At 33.2% G+C, this 20,894-nt stretch overlaps 2 protein-coding genes across 2 annotated transcripts; one reads left to right on the top strand and one right to left on the bottom strand.

Annotated features, from left to right (window-relative positions):
- Positions 1 to 238: 238 nt before the first annotated feature.
- On the bottom strand, positions 239 to 6,622 carry LOC132605786 (gamma-interferon-responsive lysosomal thiol protein-like). Its single transcript, XM_060319022.1, has 5 exons — positions 6,320 to 6,622; positions 4,271 to 4,336; positions 3,783 to 3,923; positions 1,582 to 1,674; positions 239 to 684 (listed from the first exon to the last, which is right to left on the bottom strand). The coding sequence occupies exons 1-5, from the start codon at positions 6,572 to 6,574 to the stop codon at positions 478 to 480; spliced, it is 762 nt and encodes a 253-aa protein (XP_060175005.1). The 5' UTR covers positions 6,575 to 6,622; the 3' UTR covers positions 239 to 477.
- A 3,769-nt stretch (positions 6,623 to 10,391) lies between these two features.
- On the top strand, positions 10,392 to 14,821 carry LOC132605785 (small ribosomal subunit protein eS4-like). The gene is made up of 5 exons (XM_060319021.1): positions 10,392 to 10,480; positions 12,462 to 12,539; positions 12,635 to 12,815; positions 13,824 to 13,921; positions 14,188 to 14,821. Exons 1-5 carry the CDS (start codon positions 10,478 to 10,480, stop codon positions 14,620 to 14,622), a joined length of 795 nt encoding a protein of 264 aa, XP_060175004.1. The 5' UTR covers positions 10,392 to 10,477; the 3' UTR covers positions 14,623 to 14,821.
- The last annotated feature ends 6,073 nt before the right edge of the window (positions 14,822 to 20,894 follow it).

The raw sequence follows: 20,894 nt of genomic DNA, 5'->3' as shown, positions 1-20,894 counted from the left end.
GGAATATTCAGTGTGTGAATAGTATACAGAGCCACAACAACATAGTCATAACACAATCATTTGTGTGTTTCAACTGAATCCATTACTTTTGACTTGAACTGTGTGCATCTATGCAACAAAAACCAAAATGTATGATAATATAAAATAAGATCATTAACTGGTTGAATTTAGATCCTGGATTAACCTCTATAATATAGTTTGTTGAAGTGCAGACTCAAGACTTGGCTGCTTTCATGTAGACAACTTATAAAAATCCATACTTTGTATTCCCACATCCCAATTGAGCCAAATTCTCATATTACAACATTTCCTATCAACAGCTGATTAGAGAGAACTGAGAACCTTCATTATCATCCAAAATGACAAATATTACAAATGCATTCACCAACTACAGTATCTTCATCACTTCATAAAAAGAACTAGCATCAAAGAACTCGGGTATGTTATAAGCAGCAGCACGACAAAGCAGCTTGTGGATTATGCAAATGCAGCCAGGTTAAAGCGGTTCAACCACGACGTAATAGCTGAACTTATAGTTGATAATTTGGAAATAGCTGTCGTCTTTAAACAGAAAGGATTAAATTTCCTTCCTATTTTAATGACATTGACGGATGAGTTGCAACCGGGGACTGGAGCAGTTCCTTTGTAAGCTTTGCAGATGAAGCTTATGAAGTCTGTGTAGTTCTGAAACAATGAAATATATTGTCATAGGAAGGAATTTTCACACACCACTAGGGCAATCAATTATCGAGGGTTACAGGCCATTTACGTCAGTTAAAAGTTGTACAAAACAAAAACTTGGAAAGCAGATAATAAATATAGAAAAGACGAGAAAATGACAAAAAAGATCCCTTATCTTTACTAACTGCGCAGTTTTTGTCTTTTAAGTTCGCCAAAAGTGAGCACTATTGATCTCTGTCAGATATTTACCAAGAAATGTGGAGAAAAAATTTAACCAGAAACACCAAAAAATATCATCTAAATTCCGCAAACCGCAACATAAAAAACTACACACGAAACAAAAAGAAGACCAAAAATATCAGAAATTACATCAGAATCTTGAAATACACAAAACAAATAGTAACATAAACTACAAAAACTATACTTCCAAATGTGAGTTCCCGTTTAATATTTCTATTTTGACAATTCCAATTAAATTTAACAATCGGTGGTAAACATCCGAAGGACACCAAAAGTGCTCACTTTTGGCAAACTTAAAGGACCAAAGCTGCTCAAATGATAGTTAACGGACTATCTTGAACCTACTACCAAAGATAAGGGACCATTTTTCTCACTTACTCTAGAAAAGGCTTTTGAGGAACTATTTAGAGCAAAGCAATTTCAGAAGTAAAAAGCTCTAAATCAGCCCGGAAGGCTAAGTCCGCTCCTTAAAGTGAATAAGCTGGCAACTTTTATATTATTATGAAATAATTTTCAGGGGGTGAAGGGGTTTGTTGTCAGTGAGCATGCAGGAAAAGAACTCAAAACACATAATTTGAGAAACAGTTAGAAAGGGACTATATAATACTCCTCCTAGATAATGAATAGTGCAAGTTCTGAAATATAGAGAAAGAAACTGACATCGTAAAGCGGTTGGCCATCAACAACAACCCATGGTACATATTTATGTGGAGGCTGAAGGGCATTTGTCTCAGCTGCATAACATAGTTCGAGCTGCACATTAAGATTTAAGTAAAATTAATCACAGAACATAATAATACTACTATGAGAAACAAAAAATCATACCAAATAAAATTTGTCCCATCAAAGTTATTTACAAATTAAGTTGCCTTCCAATAAGCTCCAAAGTTAACAATTTTATGTTTGTTGGAATTCAAGTCAAACAAATAGATGCTGAGGACTAGCTTTCCAAGTTACTCTAGACCAATTACATTAATCTCAAACAGTGGACGTGACTAACTTAAATCTTTTCTGGTCTCCGCATAGCAAGAAATGAGGAAAATATCATTTGTTGCAACATTAGAAATTCCGAAAGTATTTGCATCACTATATTAGCAATTTCATCTTGAATTTCTTTATTGAAAACATAATTAAGAAAACAAAGGTGTGTTCCAGCTTAAGCTTCACTAATTTGATTCACTTCCCCTCTTTTTTCCTTTTTTTTTTTTTTTTTTTTTTTTTTGTTTTTGAAACTTCCACTTTCCCTCTTTATGTTACTTAATGAGTCACAACAAGTCGACAATAGGGTTACAATTCCAATTTCATTAACAAGATGCCACATACTCTTAGCCCGATGAATTGTTTACCTAATTTAATATCATCAGTCACCTCGGTAACCGCAAATAATAGGAGCAGATAAGACCTCAAAGGGCAGAGAAGCAGATTATCATTTTAAGGGCACGAAGAAGGCAAAAGTCACCTTAATGCCTCTTATTCAACACTCTTTTGCAACTATGCATCCCCTTGATGCCTTTGTGATTATAAAACACTTACATCATCAAAAAAAAAATGCCTCTTATTCAACACTTGAATGAAAACTTATAATAATGCAACATGCAAAAGGTGCAAGGAGTGACATTCCAAGCATTTGTTTCACGGAAATAACCAAAAATATGATTCTATAAAGAATTTCGGATGGTGTGAAAAGAAATAAAGGCGGATGACAGATCAAGAACTCTTTAAATTTTACTGTGCTTACTACGAAAACGAACAAAAACGCATCCTGAAGAAAGGTACTTCAGGAAACTTCTAAAGGACAAACAGTGATAGCACTGATAAAGAAAGCAACAAGTTAGGGTGGTGCTATTACCTGTTGCTTCCTATTCTACCATTCTATGCTAAACATTAAATTGTGAATAAACACTTGGAAGGTACTAAATATACTTGGACTCGAACTGAAAAAGAGAATAACCTTCTTTCCTCAGCGAACTCGCCAACAAACACAGTTTGATATAATTGTTGAAAAAAAATGGCTTAGCCTCCAAAATTCGTGTATGAAGTGTTGTGGAAAATAATACGAAGGAAAAAAATATTTACAGTAAATTATTAAGAATGACAGCAGATACTGAAACACGGTAATCAATGAGAATAAAATGAAAAACAAGGACACCAAGTAGGCGTTTGGACATACATTTGGTTGAAACTTGAAAAACAGTTATTAAAGTTAAAGTTAAAAAAATGATATTTGAAAGTTGAAAGTGTGTTTGGAGTTTGGACATGCATTTCACTTGGGAAAAAAAAATTGAAGTTGGTAAAGATCTTTCACTTGAAAAGCAGATCAAAGCTAGTATTCAATTTTCACTTGAAAAACTCATCTCAAAAACTAACCAAAAAAGCAGTCCAATGTATAACCAAACAAATGTGTTGGAAAAAAAAAAAAACTTGGAAAAAAGGAAAAACCTAAATCAAACGGCTCCCACAACAGATACTGAAACATGGTATAGATAGATGCAAAATGCTACTTGTCCTCCTCTTCAAAGGTAGCTAGTACATTCAATAATGTGTATCCACGAGAACAATAGTCGATTTGAAGAAATTCCTCTTTTTCCATATTCAAATGCTCAACATCTAGTGATTGAGCATATAGCAGAACTGAAGTTATTAATATGTTACGCGTAGACTCACTGCTCTCTTCACATTATGATGTGAAATCATAAATTTCAAATAGAACTAAATTTGTTTAAACACAAATTCAAATCTTTACAGCAAGGCGAATCAGAAATGATACCAACTTACCAAGAAATGCTCAAATAACACCCAAAAATTAAAAAGAGAGAAACATAAAGAACAGGATTAGCTTTAAATCAATTAAGAGAACTAACCTCTTTCCCTCGTCCACTGACAACACAATCCTTAATAACCTTTGCCTTCAAATTCAGTTTTTCAAAACATGTTTCCCAGTGGGTATAATTCTTATGGTACACCAGATTTTCCACACAGTAAATGAAAGGAAAGTGATCATTCTGCATCAAAATATCCAATAAAAATGCAACTACAATTTAGAATAGCCTCCTTAGGTAGATATAAAAATAACATGCTTCTCTAACGTGATGCTACACATTTATCTTTCATGCTATCTGTCATTTATGATTTATCAAGTTATACTTTCTAATGTGGTGCTACACATTTATCTTTAAAGGGGTTGTTTTCTTCAAGACAAGTGATGCAAGGATTAATAATGCACGAATTAGTCATACAGTGGTTAGTAATGCAAGGATTATTTTGTTATATACATCAAACTGAACGCGCTCTAAATGAACTGACTACAACGATCAAAAAACATGTTCAATAACTTTGATTAGTAGCTTACCAAATCTGGCCAGGCATCGATTGCACAAGCCTCTACAGTGTCCAAAAAACATTCAACTGGACCATGCTGCAACCATAACAAAGAGAATTTCATAACAACAACAACAACAACAACAACAGCCCAGTGAAATCCCACATCTTGGGGTCTGGGGAGGGTATAATGTACGCAGACCTTACTCCTACCAAGGTAGGATGGCTGTTTCCGAGAGACCCTCGGCTCAATAGAAGCATAAAAAGGGGGTCAGATAAGGTTAAAAGATTTAAAACGATATTGCAATGAAATAATGCAAGCGACACAGTAAAACAGGATAATCAAGGAATTCAAAGTGATATGGAAATGCAAATCACGAAAGCGGCACAGATAAAATAGAGTAATCAAAGTACAGAAAGTAGCAAATAATAACATAAATCAAAGCACAAGAAATTATAATGCGCTAATGCGCCTACTAATAAGGAAAGATAACGAGACTTATATACTAGCCTTCTACCCTAATGTGGGTCCTCCACACCTTCCTATCTAAGGTCATGTCCTCGGTAAGCTGTAACTGCGTCATGTCCTGTCTAATCACCTCTCCCCAATATTTCTTTGGCCTACCCCTACCTCTTCTGAAACCATCCATGGCTAACCTCTCACACCTCCGCACTGGGGCATCTATGTCTCTCCTCTTCACATGCCCAAACCATCTCAGTCGCATTTCCCGCATCTTGTCTTCCACCGAGGCCACTCCCACCTTATCCCGAATAGCCTCATTTCTAATCCTGTCGCTCCTAGTGTGCCCACACATCCATCTCAACATTCTCATCTCGGCAAGAGAATTTCATAAATATATAAAAATGTTTACAAAATATTCAACTGAACTTACTGTCTTTTTGTTCAACCATTATACGTATAACACAAAAATATTTGCAAAATGTATAAATATCACACTCTAAACTCAGAGGTGGCTGGAGCCTTAGTTTACGGGATTCAACTGAGAAGTTACCAAAATTTGAACAAATATTACATTTTGAACCCATTGTTTAATAAGCGAAAAACGGGTTCAATAGTATGAACTCAAACGATGAACCAATCAAGTTTAACTTATGGATCCGTCTACTTAAAATTGCGATTTTTGCCTATAGTCCTATCTTATTTCACAAAGATTTAGATCTTAGGTAAGTGCTTTTAAAACATATGCATAAAAAGTAACATAACTTCATTCAATTAAGCCCCTTAATGCTTACTCTAACTAGTTATTTCGATTTTCAATTAATGCCTCTATTTCAATTTGTTTCTTTTTCCCCTTTTAGTCTATTTGAAAAAGAATGTCTCTTTCTTAGGCCCTGTTTGGACATGATTTGAAATCAGGATGATTTGAAGTTAAAGTTTTGTTTGGACATGCAATACGGATTTCTTAAATTTTCATAAACATAAAAACCCCACAAGTTATGAAAACCATCAAAACTTCCCAATTCTTATACGATCTTACCAAATGAGCAAATCATAATTCATAACAAAGTTAATAAGCTAATAGAAGATCTTTCTTTAAAATACAACATCTATTGATCGAAATTTAGTTCAATAAAAAGAAAAATTGAACACGACTTGTAGTATAACTACTCTTTAATATAATCCTCTCACATGGTATTAAACTTGAGTTGTATTATAACTACTCTTTCAAATTAAAGATGAGTTGGTAAACATGGTTGATAAATATATCTACCAACTTATGGATCTTTTGTTATAAAATATAAGTTTACGGGTCAAATTTTACATTTAAAAAGATTTGAAAGTTAATATTTTGTGCAAATTGCATAAACAAACACTGAGACAACTCTATAATTTCAACACAATCCGTGTCATGTTTAGAATCACAAGATTAAAGGATATTTTGGTACATTATACATAGTTTGATAACACAAAATTTAAAAGACCTTTTTTTACTTTCTTAAACTCCGCGTCGAGTCAAACAAATTGAAACAAAAATGACAGCAGTTTTAACTATTAAGTCAAAACAAGAAGAAAAGAAATTTATACAAAAAAAAAAAAAAAAAAAGATTCTTGGTGTACCTGGCATTTGAAGGTGTTGTTGGCTTTAAGCTTAGTATTACCCCATGGAACAAGTTTTAAATCAACAATATCAATAATCCCATTCTTGAAAATCTTAGGTAAATAATTAACAATAAAATTGGAACAGTAAGGACATAGGCTTTCATAATACAAAGCTAAAGAAACTTTCTTATCACAAGAAATAGGAGAAAATTGGGTGAGGCATAAGAAGCAAACTAGGAAAAATGATACACTTTTTTGGAAAGAAAATTCCATTTTTTTTGTGAGATAATGGAATTTGGGAAATGTTTTGGTATTTTTCTATAAGAGAAAAATAGAGGATTTAATTGAGGGGGGTTGTTGAGAAAATGACCCCTCATTTTGTATGATAGGTTAAAATACCCCCTTAAATATGTATTAAGTAGTTTTGGTCCTTTAAGTTTATAAAACATATCAAATATTTGTCAATTTATGTTCATTAAATCTAACGGAAATAATGATTTTTTTTTAACCTAGCATCAAGAAAGTCTCATCAAATCTGTGAAAATACAACACAAAAAATTACACTAAATACCTAAACAATATAAAAATAAGCAAAAATTGCACCTCAAAAAAATTGCATCAGTTTATAGAAATAAATCAAAAATAACAAAAACTAAAATAATTGTACCTTTAAATTAGTTTTCAATATTTTCTTTTGCGTTATTTCCGTCAAATCTAACCAATGAAGTTCACTAAATATTGGATGGAAACTATAATGCTAACTTTTGACAAATTTTAAGGATCTATACTATTCAATACATACTTAATGGACCACTTTGAACCAATTCTCAAAATTGAGGGACCATTATAGTTCTCTTTATCTTGTTTTCTTGGTTCTTTGCGATATCTGGATCCAAGTCACAGCACGTGGAATCAAAAGAGAGGAGACACGAGAGAAGTCCCATATTAAGTGTCATATTAATTAAAAAAAATGTATATTAAGAAATTAATAATAAAATGTGAAATTTATCAAATTACCCCTATATAATAAAAATAAATTATTTTTACCTTTTAATTAGAATATGCACAAGAAGTAAATCTTTATATTGAAATCCAATAATATCAAGTTACTATGTGATTTTTTCAATCATCATTTAGATGTTATTTTATTGTCTAAGGGTAGAATTGAAAAATATTAGTCAATTTATGTCTTGATTTCCTAAGATCACACTTATTATGTTATAAAAGAATTTGACTAAAATGACACTTATTATGAGACGAGCAAGTAGTATATTTTTACCGGACAGCCCTCAATTTTATGATTTACTCTAAGAAAGTGCCCTCAAAGTTGGAGATATTTTCACTAAGCCCGAATGCATCTTTCTACATTTGTGAGGTAAGTGTCTTTTTGCACAACAGACCCACTTTAGGAATGCTACACGAATGAATGCTTCGACAACACAAGCTGCCCATGACAATTTGATTGGTGGTGCTAAGATTATTTTTTTGTTGCTTTTTTTATGGGAAAATACATAAGTTGCCTCTTAGTAGGTGTTTGACCATGAAAATTAAATATTTTTCACTTTATTTGAAATTTTGAAGTTGGAGTTGAAGATAGAATTGTGTTTGGTTATAGTTTTTATAAAGAATATTTGGTTGTTTGAATGTATTAAAAGTGAAAAAAGTAAAAATAAGGTTTTTGGTGTTTTTCAAATTCCAAATACAACTTCAAGTTGTATTTAGAATTTTCATGGCCAAATGTTGATTTCCAAATATAGTGAAATAATTTTTCGAAAAAAAGTGAAAAATTCTCATGGCCAAACGCGTCCTTAAATTACGCTACACACTCATATGGCACTCATTGAACAATTTTTAAAATTTGTCAATAAATTTTATTTAGATACTCAAACTATGAACATGTTTCAATTAAGCACCAGAACACATGATAAATTATTTTCATTAAACACGTCGAGCTCACATTTTGAAAATGTTATACAAGTATTCTCAAGAGCTCACTACATATTTAAGTAAAAACCACTTCAAAAATGTCAACTCCTTTAATTATACGCATCAGCCTCAATAAGCCGTAATATCTCCTTTAATTATACGCATGGGCCAATGCCACTAGTTTACTCTATATATATATATATATAGGGGGGGCTAAATGTTGTAATTATATTTGGACAAGTGGCCAAATATGTTAAAAGTTTGAAAGCCTTGACAGATCAGTTCACGTAGTTCTTGGTCGTCGCTAAAAGAAGGGAAAAGAATAAAAAATATTCCTCTACTTTGATTTAATGGCTAAAAATTATCCTCCGTTACAATTTTGGGTCATTTATGCCTCTACTGTTATGAAAGTTAACAAATATACCCTTCATTTGACAGAAATCTCCAAATTGATTCAAATAACTCGATTTCATGAAAATAATCGACTCCCTTATTTTACCCACCCAGACCCACCTCTTAAAATAAACCTATTGTCTTCCGTGATGGCGTTTGAAAGACAATCTTGAAGTACATCATCCCATCTTTTTCACTGTCCAACGTTTTGATATGTGATTATCAAATTCTTTAACTGAAAAGAAAAATTATAAAGGGCTGCATTTATGAATTCCTTTCCCATTGTGTCGTTAGGTGTCCTGTATTCTAATTATACAGTGTGAAAGATCCATCCTTTAGGGAAACTAATCAATTACATTAGAGCTATTTTGCACCTTTTTAACTTTTTATTATCAGTGGCTAGCATTTTAGTTTGACGAATTGATGTTTGTTTAGCAGCTGAAGCCCTAGTTCCCAATTGTTATTGAATCCTAGGATAGAAGTAGGAGTTCGCCGGAGCGGTGTGCTTGAGAGTCAAATTGCTGGAGGAGAAAATATGAGAGAGAAAAAAGACTTGAGTTATTTTAGGAGGCGGGCTAGACCGGTAAAATAGGGAGTGGTTCCATAAATAGCTCCCGATTTCACTGGAGCGTGTTTACTATTCACTGTATTTCTCTATATTTCAAAAAAACAGAAATACACGCATTTTTAAAGAAAACTAGCTACGCTTGGTAATTTTGCATTTTATAGTTATATCTAGTTAGAAGCCAATAAAAGATAGTTATTTATGTAAGTTTCACAAAAAAAACTTCTTTTTATCAAAAAGGGTCATTCGCACAAATGTCCTATTTTGGGGTGATCTCTAATTTTTACCTCTTGAATCTGTGGTCTTTAATTTTTGTCCTTCAAAACTTTAAGTAAAAAATAAGAGTACAAAATTAACCCTGCATAATTTTTTTTTTCGTGGGGCATAAGTTTATAATTTTTCATCATCATTTCTACAAGTTATGTCGGAAACGACAAAACTCAACACAAAAATGGCTAAAAGCATATCTAACTCCACAAAAACAAATACATTATTCAACTCAACAAGGATAAAGAACATATGCCTCAAAAGCATTGAATTTTAGTTTTTGAACACGACAACAAATTCTGGAAATACTACACCACTTATGCTGCATAAATTAAATCTTAGAGAATTTATGCCCAACGAAGCAAAAGTTCAGTTCCAAAATATAAAAAAACCTCTATAAGTGTTACACAACTTATGCCGCGACGACATGATGTATTTCCCAAAAAAACAACAACACACATACCCATACATGGACTCTACCATCCCGCATTAGCTACCGATTTTTTCTCTCTAAAAAGGATAAATAACATATGCCCCAAAAAACGTCTCTCTAGTTTTTGGACACTATAACAAATTCTGAAAATACGGCAGACAGCTTATGCGGCATAACTTAATTGCTACAGAACTCATGCCAAGTAGAGCAAAAGTTCAATTTCAGGAGATAAAAGACTCTATAAATATTATAACACTTATACCGAGCGAAGTAGGTCTGAATAGGTAAGGGTACATTTGTCCACAATTTACATTAAATGAACAACGGGGAAAATAAAATAAAATTAAAGACCACAGATACGAGGGACGAAAATTAAAGACCAATGCGTTTGAAGGCCAAATTTGTTATCAAAATAGTCAATTGGTTGGAGGCCCATATTAGTAAAACCCACTAAAAGGTCAGCCCAACTTTAGCCAGAGCCCAAATCTTACAAAGGTTAACTACTTAAAGAAAAAACTAGGGTTTAAGTTGTTCTCTCAGTCTTCTTCTTCTTCAAAACGTAAGCAGCAAAAAATACACAAACACTAACAAAATGGTTCGTTCTCCTATACCCCATTTCTTCACTTACTAATTTTTGTTTACATGTATATACTGTGATGCATCTATTTATCAATCTTTTTTGGTTGCTTAGTTTTTTGTTAGTACAATTTTTTCATGTGTTCAAATTGAAATCTTTTTTGCTGTGCTTATTCATGTTATCAAGAATATCTTTTAGGCTTGCTGATTTTTGTTAGCACAATCTTTTTATGTGTTATGATATATATTATTTGAAGGGAGTCTTGGCGTAACTGATAAAGTTGCTGCGATGTGACGGGTTCGAGCCGTGGAAACAGCCTCTTGCAAAAATGCAAGGTAAGGCTGCGTACAATAGATCCTTGTGGTCCGGCCCTTCTCCGGACCCCACGCCCTTTTTTTTATATATAGTATTTAATCAAATTGTTTTTTTTTTGCTGTGCTTATTCATGTTATGAAGAATATTTTTTAGGCTTGCTGATTTTTGTTAGTACAATCTTTTTATGTGTTATGATATATAGTATTTAATCAAATTGTTTTTTTTGGCTGTGCTTATTCATGTTATGAAGAATATCTTTTAGGCTTGCTGATTTTTGTTAGTACAATATTTTTATGTGTTATAATATATCGTATATAATCAAATTGAAATATTTTTTTCTTGTGCTTATTCATGTTATCAAGAATATCTTTTAGGCTTGCTGATTTTTGTTAGTACAATCTTTTTATGTGTTATAATATATAGTATTTAATCAAATTGTTTTTTTTTTGGCTGTGCTTATTCATGTTATCAAGAATATCTTTTAGGCTTGCTGATTTTTGTTAGTACAATCTTTTTATGTGTTATAGTATATAGTGTATAATCAAATTGAAATCTTTTTTGCTGGGCTTACTTATGTTATCAAGAATATATCTAGGCTTGCTGAGTTTTATTAGGACAATTTGTTTATGTGTTATATATAGTATAGATTCAAATTGGAATTTTTTTTATAGACCTAAATAAGTATGTAGAAACATATTTTAATTACTGGGTCTACTGAAAAATCAAAACTTTGTTATCAAGAATAATTTGTCATTCTTTTTAGTACATTTTCTTTTTCATGTGTTATATATAGTGAAAATGTACTTATCTAATATTTTGCTAGTGAAACTTTAGTTCTTGTGTTGTAAAAATTCCTGCCTGTAGTTTTTCTGTAGAGATATGACCTGAAGCTAGTAGGACGAGCTGATCGGTTCAAATAAATCCGTCTTCCCACATAAACCATGTAAATGAGCCCTGTCCTTTACATGATTTATGTGGCTTATTTATAGTTCTATGATGGTTTTGGCTGTTTACTCTTAAATCAATTGAATAGATGGAGGCTCTAAATGGTATTTGGATAACCCATTCGATGGGTCTGATACTATTACTGCCCCTTAGGGGTTGTTTGGTTTGAGTTGTAAGCCAAGTTAATGTTGGTATATAAATCGTTATTGCTTTATTCTGTTATTAAAATCCGCGTAAGTATGCCGATTTTACTACCGGAAATGAAACATCGTATATCTAATACGAGAATAAGTTATACGTAAATTTATGTATTATTTTATACGGGATAGAAGGTAAAATAAGTACTATGTGTATTAGCAATACGTGGAAAAGAGAATCTAAAGATGAAAATGCCCTTAGTATAGTTTATCCCTAAAAAAAAATAATTCCTATGTTATAATCAATGTACAATCCTTGTATTATTTATTCTCCGCATAACGTTCTCCATATTTATTCTCTGCTCAAACAATCCATGTATTGCAATCCCCGTAGAACTTGCACATTAAACCAAAATACCGCTCATAGTATTAGTATTGAAGTCTACTAATCTTGTTTATGGAAGAGTATATTCTATCTTGAGAGAATTTTGCTATCGCTCATGTTTATTGATCTTTACGGTTCTGTGTTATACATCATATTGCATACTTGGCGGGTCAATTGCGGTTTAATTATATTGAAACCTGGTTTACAATTTGTACAGGCTAGAGGTTTGAAGAAGCATCTGAAGAGGCTCAATGCCCCAAAGCATTGGATGCTTGATAAGCTTGGCGGAGCATTTGTAAGTGAGACGTCTTTTTTCATAGTCTTTTCTATGTAGTTCTAGAAGATTTGGATATGCTTTTGGCTAAAAAAAATCAATTGTTTCCTGTATAGGCTCCCAAGCCTTCCTCTGGCCCACACAAATCAAGGGAGTGCTTACCGTTGGCCCTTATCTTGCGAAACAGGCTGAAGTATGCTCTCACATACCGTGAGGTGATCGCAATTCTGATGCAACGACAAATTTCGGTTGATGGGAAAGTTCGGACAGACAAGACATATCCAGCTGGTTTCATGGGTAAATGCACTTTATCTAAATTGACTGTTTTCTGGTATATTGTCTAATGCTCCTTCATCCCATCTTGTATGATGGTATTTGGTGTTTATGTACTTAAAACATCCGCCTTATATATTACTCCCTTTTGTCCATATTAAGTAGTGTTTTTACCTTTTGTTTTTGGTCCAAAATAAGTAGTATTTCACATAATGAAGAAGGTACTCCCTCCGGATCAAAAAAAGAGTCAGCTTAGCCTTTTTTTTCTTGGATAAAAAAAAGAGTCCACTTAGCAAATCAAGAAACCTTGTTTTTCCATATTTGCCCGTATTAAGTGTTTTATGATCAAATCCCAATGCCTATTTAATTAGGGGTAGTTTAGTCCAATTACCTATTTTTGTCTAGGAGTTAGTATTTTCTTAAGGGGTGTGCAAATGACTAAGTGGACTCTTTTTTTGATCTGGAGGGTGCAAATGGTTAAGTGGACTCTTTTTTTGATCTAGAGGGAGTATTAATTATTTCCTTCCAAATTCACCCGTATTCAAATAAATGGTTTTTATGTAACCAAGAAACTGTATTAAATAGATACTATTTTATTAAGGGTAAGTTAATAATAACACTTCTTACTTTCTTGTAGTCATTAGATTTCTCAAGGGGTGTGCCCAAGCTAAAGGCACCACTTAATATGAAGTGGAGGGAGTAGATATACTCTAAGTATACTTGAAAAGAATATTAAAGTGATGGTTGAAAAGTTAGTTTGATAGATGAAACATCATATATTAGTGTAAATTCTTAGAATAATTTAATGAATTTGAATTCTTAAAGTTGAGCTGAAAGATAATGGTGGCAAACATTTTGCATCCTAAAATAAAAAGTGTGTCAGATAAATTGGAACTTTTGAATACTATGGATAGGTTGTCCGTTCGTCAACAAAAGTTTTTTGTTCAATAACCAAATTGCATTTTCCCTTTCTTTTGGCTGTAAGGGTTGTTTTGCTCCTTGACAATGATAATTCTAATTTTCTATATACAGATGTCGTTTCAATTCCGAAGACGAATGAGAACTTCCGTCTCCTTTATGACACTAAGGGCCGATTCCGTCTTCACTCAATCAGGGATGAGGAATCCAAGGTAAGATTAATGTTGTAGTTTTTTGCATTTGTCTGGAATTTCTGTGTTAGATTCATTTTCTGCCCATGTAAAGTTTAGGTTTATTTTTCATTCTTGACCAGTCGGCCAAAATTAACTACGGCATTAGCTAAAACATGCAAAACTTATGCACTGATTATGTGTGTAATATGTATATTATATGCTTATTTATACTTAATATACATAGCCTATACATTTGCTGGCTATCGGTCCAAAAATGTAATTAACCTGTTTTCTCCTTTTGGCAGTTTAAGCTTTGCAAGGTCCGCTCTGTGGCTTTTGGTCAGAAGGGGATTCCGTACCTTAACACTTACGATGGAAGAACAATCCGCTATCCTGATCCTCTCATCAAGGCCAACTATACCATAAAGCTGGACTTGGAATCTAACAAGATTGTTGATTTCATCAAGTTTGATGTTGGGAATGTTGTGATGGTCACCGGAGGTAGAAACAGGGGTCGTGTTGGTGTTCTTAAGAACAGGGAGAAGCATAAGGGTAGCTTCGAGACTGTCCATATTCAGGATGCGCTTGGTCATGAATTTGCTACCCGTTTGGGTAATGTGTTCACACTTGGCAAGGGTACTAAGCCGTGGGTATCACTACCTAAGGGTAAAGGTATTAAGTTGTCCATCATCGAGGAGGCACGTAAGAGGTTGGCTGCTCAATCCGCCACCACTGCTTAAGCTGTCTCGGATTCCGTGCTGTTGGAGTGTGGTTAAAGTTTTAAGTTTTGTAGTTTGGAGTCTATATGTTTCGCTTTTGCTTAGTAATGCCTATTTTCTTCTGCAAACAGCTTTTTGAATATTTATGTTGGTACTAGTAAGCAGCTTTTTGATGAGAGAATGATTGTCTTTTATGGATCAAATGTTGTTCTTTTGGTTACTCGTTTCTCAGTTTGCTTTAACCACCTAATAGTAGTTAAGATACAACCTATTTGGTCAAGCTTTCCTTGAAGCTAAAAATGTTTTTTTCTTTCAAAAAGTATTATTTTTTAAATTTATGTGTTTGGCGAAGCTTTTGTTGAAAAGTAAGTGTTTTTGAGTTGTAGTAAAATATGTTTCGCACTTTTGTAACATTTGTCAAGCACACGTGTTTTTCGAGTTACTTATTCAGTAACGAACTGCTAGTCTGCTACTCTTTAATCAAGCACAAGGGGTTGTGTCTGTTGCATTTATTTCAAGATTCTGGTTAAACTAGTGTTCTATGCTTTTTTTTTTCCTTTTAATTAATATGCATTTGGCTGACCAGTTTTTAAGAGCCCATACCAATTGGTTCACTTTTCTAGATTAGTCTGCTCAGAGCTATTATGGTAGCGCCCATACCAATTAACTATGTTGTCTAGGTTGGTTTAGCAATTCGACTAATTCATCTGTTATTTTTCACCAGCACAAGGTCGGGTAGCTTTACTCACAGTATTTAGATAGATGGAAAGAAATCACTTGATATTTTGGTCTGGCTCGGTGGCTAGAAGCTTGACATGGGGAGGCTACACTTTTGTCAGTCGGTTTCTGCTTCTAACTACCTTAAATTTGGTTGGATAAACTTGGTTGACATTTTTTATGTTGTGGTTAGTTGTTTCTTTTTACATCGTTTGGGTGAAATATGAACATGACTCAAAGTATTGGCGTGAAGGATTTTGCTCAAATTTATTCTGGGACTTGATAGAGTTATATATCATGTCATTTGTTATGACGTCGATCAAAGCTAACATGACTTTTACAGATACTTTAAAGCATTTCTTAATTTTGTTTGGATTAATTACACTAAACACTCTTATAATATAACTGGTGCATCCCTTGTGTTTTAAAATTAAGACTTATTGACCGTATCTTATAGAAATCTTACACTAGCATCCCCTATGAGATATATCCATCAGTAAATATATTAAAAAATAAATTAAAATTATAGATAAGAAGTAATTCATTTATTTTATGAAATTTAATAAATAAGATAAACTCTCTTTAGGGCAATCAAGAACATGTATGATGGGGCCAAGACCAGGGTAAGGACTATGGGAGGAGACTCGGAGCACTTTCCAGTTATGATGGGGTTGCACCAGAGATCATCTCTTAGCCCATTTTTATTTCCTTGGTGTTGGATGGGTTGACGCGGCAAACTCAAGATGAGGTACCATGGTGTATGTTATTCGCGGATGAAATAGTCCTGATTGACGAGACTCGCCAGAGCGGTGTGCTTGAGAGTCAAGTTGCTGGAAGAGAAAATATGAGAGAAAAAAGACTTGAGTTATTTTAGGAGGCGGGTTAGAGCGGTAAAATAGGGAGTGGGTTATTTTTTGTGAAATCGGGTTATTTGAATCAATTTGTTGATTTCCGTTAAATGAGGAGTATATTTGTTAACTTTCAAAACAGCAAGGGCATAAATGACCCAAAATTGTAATAAAGGATATTTTTAATCATTAAAATAAAGTGGAGAGATATTTTTTACCCAAATTGTAATGGAGGGACATTAGAACTTGCATTATAAGGATTCACCAACTGTAAAACCGACAATTTATCCTGGATTAGGCACCGTATGATAGATCCTTGAGATCTAATAGCAACTACGGGAAGAAAGGGGAGTATGGCCCCTAATCTCGTCTACATGATTGGATCAGGCTAAAAAAAAAAAAATACTGCCCATAACTACCTCTAAGACTTATTTATTAGTAATATCTACCCTTTTTTTTAAAATTATTTTTGGTAGCTTAATTATTAATCAAATTACCATCTATAATTTGTTTTTGTAACTGCAGTGTATTTCCCTAAAAATAAGGTACCTCTCTCCCACTTACCCACAATCTCTTTTTTTTTTTCCAAATATTTTTCTCTCATATCTTCAATTCACAACCGTATTTTACTCCCATTATTCTTCACCATAATTAGCACGATTTCTTCTTCTTCTTCTTCTTCCTTATCAGTTACCCAATCTCTACAGGTAACTAATTTTCGTTATGTTATTTGTTATATTTCTCCTCAATCGTTCATAAATTTTCATCGTCTTTACCTTCACTTGTCATTCAATTTTTTTTTTTTAAAAAAATATTTTCAGCCATTGTTAGAGTATCTTCAACAGGCTCTAACTCTCCATTTTAATGGCGGATATTGATACTCCAAGCAAAAATACACCAGTGGCAACAAGAAAAGCAGTGGAGGATCTCCAGCCAATGGCCAAAGCTCAGTCATGACAATTCGTTTGCTAAATCTCCATGAATAGGCCGAAATAAGAGGAAAATTCTTCTTATGTTTGCTAATCATGTGGTGTTATTTATCTTATGAGTGATGAAGAATAGTATTGATTATAGCAATATGATATTGTAGCATCATCTAGGAGCAAGAGAATAGGTTGTTATTGTAGAAACACCATTGATGAGAGTTTTGGAGCTTCATGCCCACCAAGTGTTTGATAAAATGTTTCAGTATATTTCAGTGTATTTTTGTGTATCAACTGTCGTACCCCATTTTAAACGGGTTAAAGTAGAGTACAACATATTGGAGATTCCTATTTATTTTGCTTAAGGAGTCGCCACCTAATTAATTTAACGGTGAATTAGGACACCTAGATGTTAACTAAGGTAAAGTTAAATCTACACCTCCGTTAATAGTCTGCTTAACCAATGTGATTCTAGGTAAGGGCTCTATATTATCCTAAAGGGAAGGGGTTAGGCATCCTTCAGAATCCGCTAACTACGGTTATCCGGCCAAACTTAGGTTAATTAATTAGATTAAATACAATGCTTAAATTTTAGAAAATGACTTAAAATATTGCTAAAGTTTTTAAAAAAGAAAGTAATGCAGTTAAAATAAGATTTACAGAAAATATAATAATTTGTATAAAAGAAGAACGTTAAAGGCTATTTTAAAACAAGGCTTATAAAGGTTGTTAAGGTTTTAAGAAAAATATAACAATGTTGCGTAAAATAAGATTTAGGAGAATATAATGATTTGCATAAAAGAAGATTTTAAATGTTATTCAAAATAAGATTTGTATAGTGATTTGCATAAAAGAGAACTTCAAATGCTATTTGAAAATAAGATTTATAAATGTCGCTAATACTTTAAATGGAAGTAGAATAATGCCATTCAAAATGAGATTTTTTGCGAAAAACATGATAATTTGCATATAAGTAGGAGAAAGTGCAGGTTGTTACAGTGTTTTAGTAAATATTTGAACAACTCGAATGGTGATATATTAATTGATTCTTTTTGCGGTTTAGGAATATAAACGAAAAATACAAAATAGCTAATGTGAATTTTAAATAAAATTTATATTGTATCAATATGATAAAAATAGAAATGCCTAGACTTATTTCCTTTAAATGTGATGAAAAAGAGCATGAGTTTCTTCTTTTTCATTATTTCTTATTAATTACACTTAGCTAAAATTATACGGGATTGATTCAAACTTGAAGAGTCATTTATAAAATATACTTGAATTTATATTTGAGTATTAGTGACGTTTTGAAACGTGTATATAATATGATTCCCTTTACTTAAAATATATAATCAATGCCATTTTGCAAATCAATTATTCCAAATAAAATAAATATTAGACATTTTAACATGAAAAGCAGAGAATAAAACTTATGGAATTAATTTTGTGTTTCTCTCTTAAATTCACTACCCATTATACTAAAGCTAACCCACTAAATTTGCTAGAATTCATCTAAGTTAGGAAAACAAAACAAAGTAACGGGTTAGTCAAATAATATAAGTTAAATGCACAGAACAAAATAGAGGCTAAGATGAAGTTAAATGGGCTCTGCCCATTTTCTGGATTGCCGCGGGTCTGGTCATTATTGGGCTTCGGCCCAGTAACAATTTTTAGATATATTGCTGCTGTTGTCACGCCAATTTGGGCTTTGGCCCAGAATTTATGTTTTCCATTTTTTGCTGTGGACAGAGGGCTAGACAGAGAGAGATTTAGTTGGGCTTTAGCCCAACATCGAATATGGAAGAAGAACGAGTCCCTCGGATGCGTATGCGGTAGTCATGCATGAAAATGAAAGGAAAAGGATTAGTATACACTCAACGAATAAGGTAAAACATGTAAAATATAAACTCAAAATAGATCAGGAGATGATACATAATATGTATATTTTAAGTATACTTCATGTATACACAGGTATATATGACTTCACTGCTTCAACAACATTAGAGCGTTTATATCGTAATAATGCACGCAATTTGCCCAGCTGTGCAGTGGGTAGCTATTCACCCAAGTACATCAGGTTAAAGGACCACAATTTCAGCAAGTTTAACTAAGGATGCATCAGCAGTTCATCTTATCAAGTGTAACAGCAGCTACTTTTATCAAATATGGCACACAAACCTAACAGCAAAGCAGCAGCCACAGAGAAACAATCTATGGCAGCAATAAGTAGCAACAGAGTGGCCAAAAATGTTGTCACTGGTGCAACAAATGTTCATAAGTTCGACGGCAACTCCGAGACATTTGGGATTTGAAAATCCCCCCAAGTCATGCAAAGAAAAGGAGGGGGAAAACAGACTTGCTATATAAAAAAAATGCCAACTGGTTTAGATTTAAATTAGGTGAAACTGGTGCTTGCACTTGAATAAATGATTGAAATCATCAAACATAATCTATAACTCACAAAATTGAAGCAATCTAGCACAAGAGTAGGGAAATATTCAGCTACAAACCAACAACAACAACTATCAACAATAGAGAGAGTGACCCAAGCATTATATATGTAACTAAATAGAAACAGAGATTGAGACTAAGGACTTAATCTTCATACTTGACTAAATAGAAATTGTCACATGAGTTGTGCACAAGAAAACTTGGTCTTGACACATAACAGGGACAACAAGCACTCAGAACAGACGTAATGAATAAGACTTTGGCAGTTAGTAAATCCACAACTGGAGAGGAATGGCATCAACTCAACAAGATTCTTAAAGAGAGATTAGCTTTCCAAGACTGATCATATTAGGACAAAACATTAGGCTAAATAAAAACTAAGGCAGCAATGGGGGCTACCACCATCCATGTTTTCAATGCCGCACAAGATCCAAAGGTTCTAGAACTTTGGCATGGCAAGCTATTGAAGGGGATAAACCTGTCCCTAAGTTGCTTTGGCTTTCAAACATCAATACAACATAAGAAAAGATTCAGGCAAGAAAACAGCTTCGGAAAACAATTTGATTCAAGACTTGGGATACTCTTATAAGTTATAAGTACATAAGTGACAGTTTCTTTTAGGAGAAATTTCAAACAAAATATGTGCCCAGCCTTTTATCATCCAGAACAGAATTAAAGTTTGAATTATTGCAACTAATGTCCTCAATGAAAACAGATCAGGCGAGCACACACCAGAACTTATCAGTCAAAACATGCTTGAACACTTAAACCTTTTGAAATCTTTCCTGGAAACATATTGAGAAGGTATGTTGAGTTTGAGGGAGTACCAAAAAAACTTATTCTAACACAAACTCAAAGCATGATTTCTAAACCAAGGGAAAAGAAAAGAATTTTGATAGTTTCTAAAGAAGGGAGTGCTTAACCTCTGGGACTATTAATAATTTTAGTTTTGGAAGAAGTCACAACTAAGTTAAAGATTTGAACAACAAACTTGGACATGTTTACTAATGGCAGGCATGGCCAGAGAAACTCATGCTACTTGATCATAACAAAACCAACACCTTATCACATTTCAAATAAACACATAGGTTAAAACTGGTCCAACCCTCTTTATTAGAACTTCAACACACAAGAAAGGTACACTTAAGAGATTTCAACACATCTTCAAACAACCCCTTTAAACTAGGTATTTTATCATACAAAACTATCAAAGGCATGCTATAATAATCAGAGTAACCAGTTAATTGTTTTGTACATCAACCCTTTCAAATTCGAACATAAGGAAAAGAAACGAATTTTTCCTAAACTTAAGTAAAACCAACACTTTGGATATAGATAATAACCTTGAAGGACC

The sequence above is a fragment of the Lycium barbarum genome, chromosome 8 (genome assembly GCF_019175385.1).
Source record: "Lycium barbarum isolate Lr01 chromosome 8, ASM1917538v2, whole genome shotgun sequence".
NCBI lineage: Eukaryota > Viridiplantae > Streptophyta > Magnoliopsida > Solanales > Solanaceae > Lycium > Lycium barbarum.
This window is presented reverse-complemented; position numbering and strand designations above follow the sequence as displayed.

Bases quoted from the DNA above. Each gene is read 5' to 3' on its own strand.
- LOC132605786 (XM_060319022.1), bottom strand. From the start codon at position 6,574: ATGGAATTTTCTTTCCAAAAAAGTGTATCATTTTTCCTAGTTTGCTTC. The intron at 4,337-6,319 runs GTACACCAAGAA...TTATGGTTGCAG, and splicing joins ACAACACCTTCAAATGCCAG to CATGGTCCAGTTGAATGTTT. The intron at 1,675-3,782 runs GTTAGTTCTCTT...CTTAATGTGCAG, and splicing joins TCAGTGGACGAGGGAAAGAG to CTCGAACTATGTTATGCAGC.
- LOC132605785 (XM_060319021.1), top strand. The intron at 12,540-12,634 runs GTAAGTGAGACG...TTTCCTGTATAG, and splicing joins ATAAGCTTGGCGGAGCATTT to GCTCCCAAGCCTTCCTCTGG. The intron at 13,922-14,187 runs GTAAGATTAATG...TCCTTTTGGCAG, and splicing joins TCAGGGATGAGGAATCCAAG to TTTAAGCTTTGCAAGGTCCG.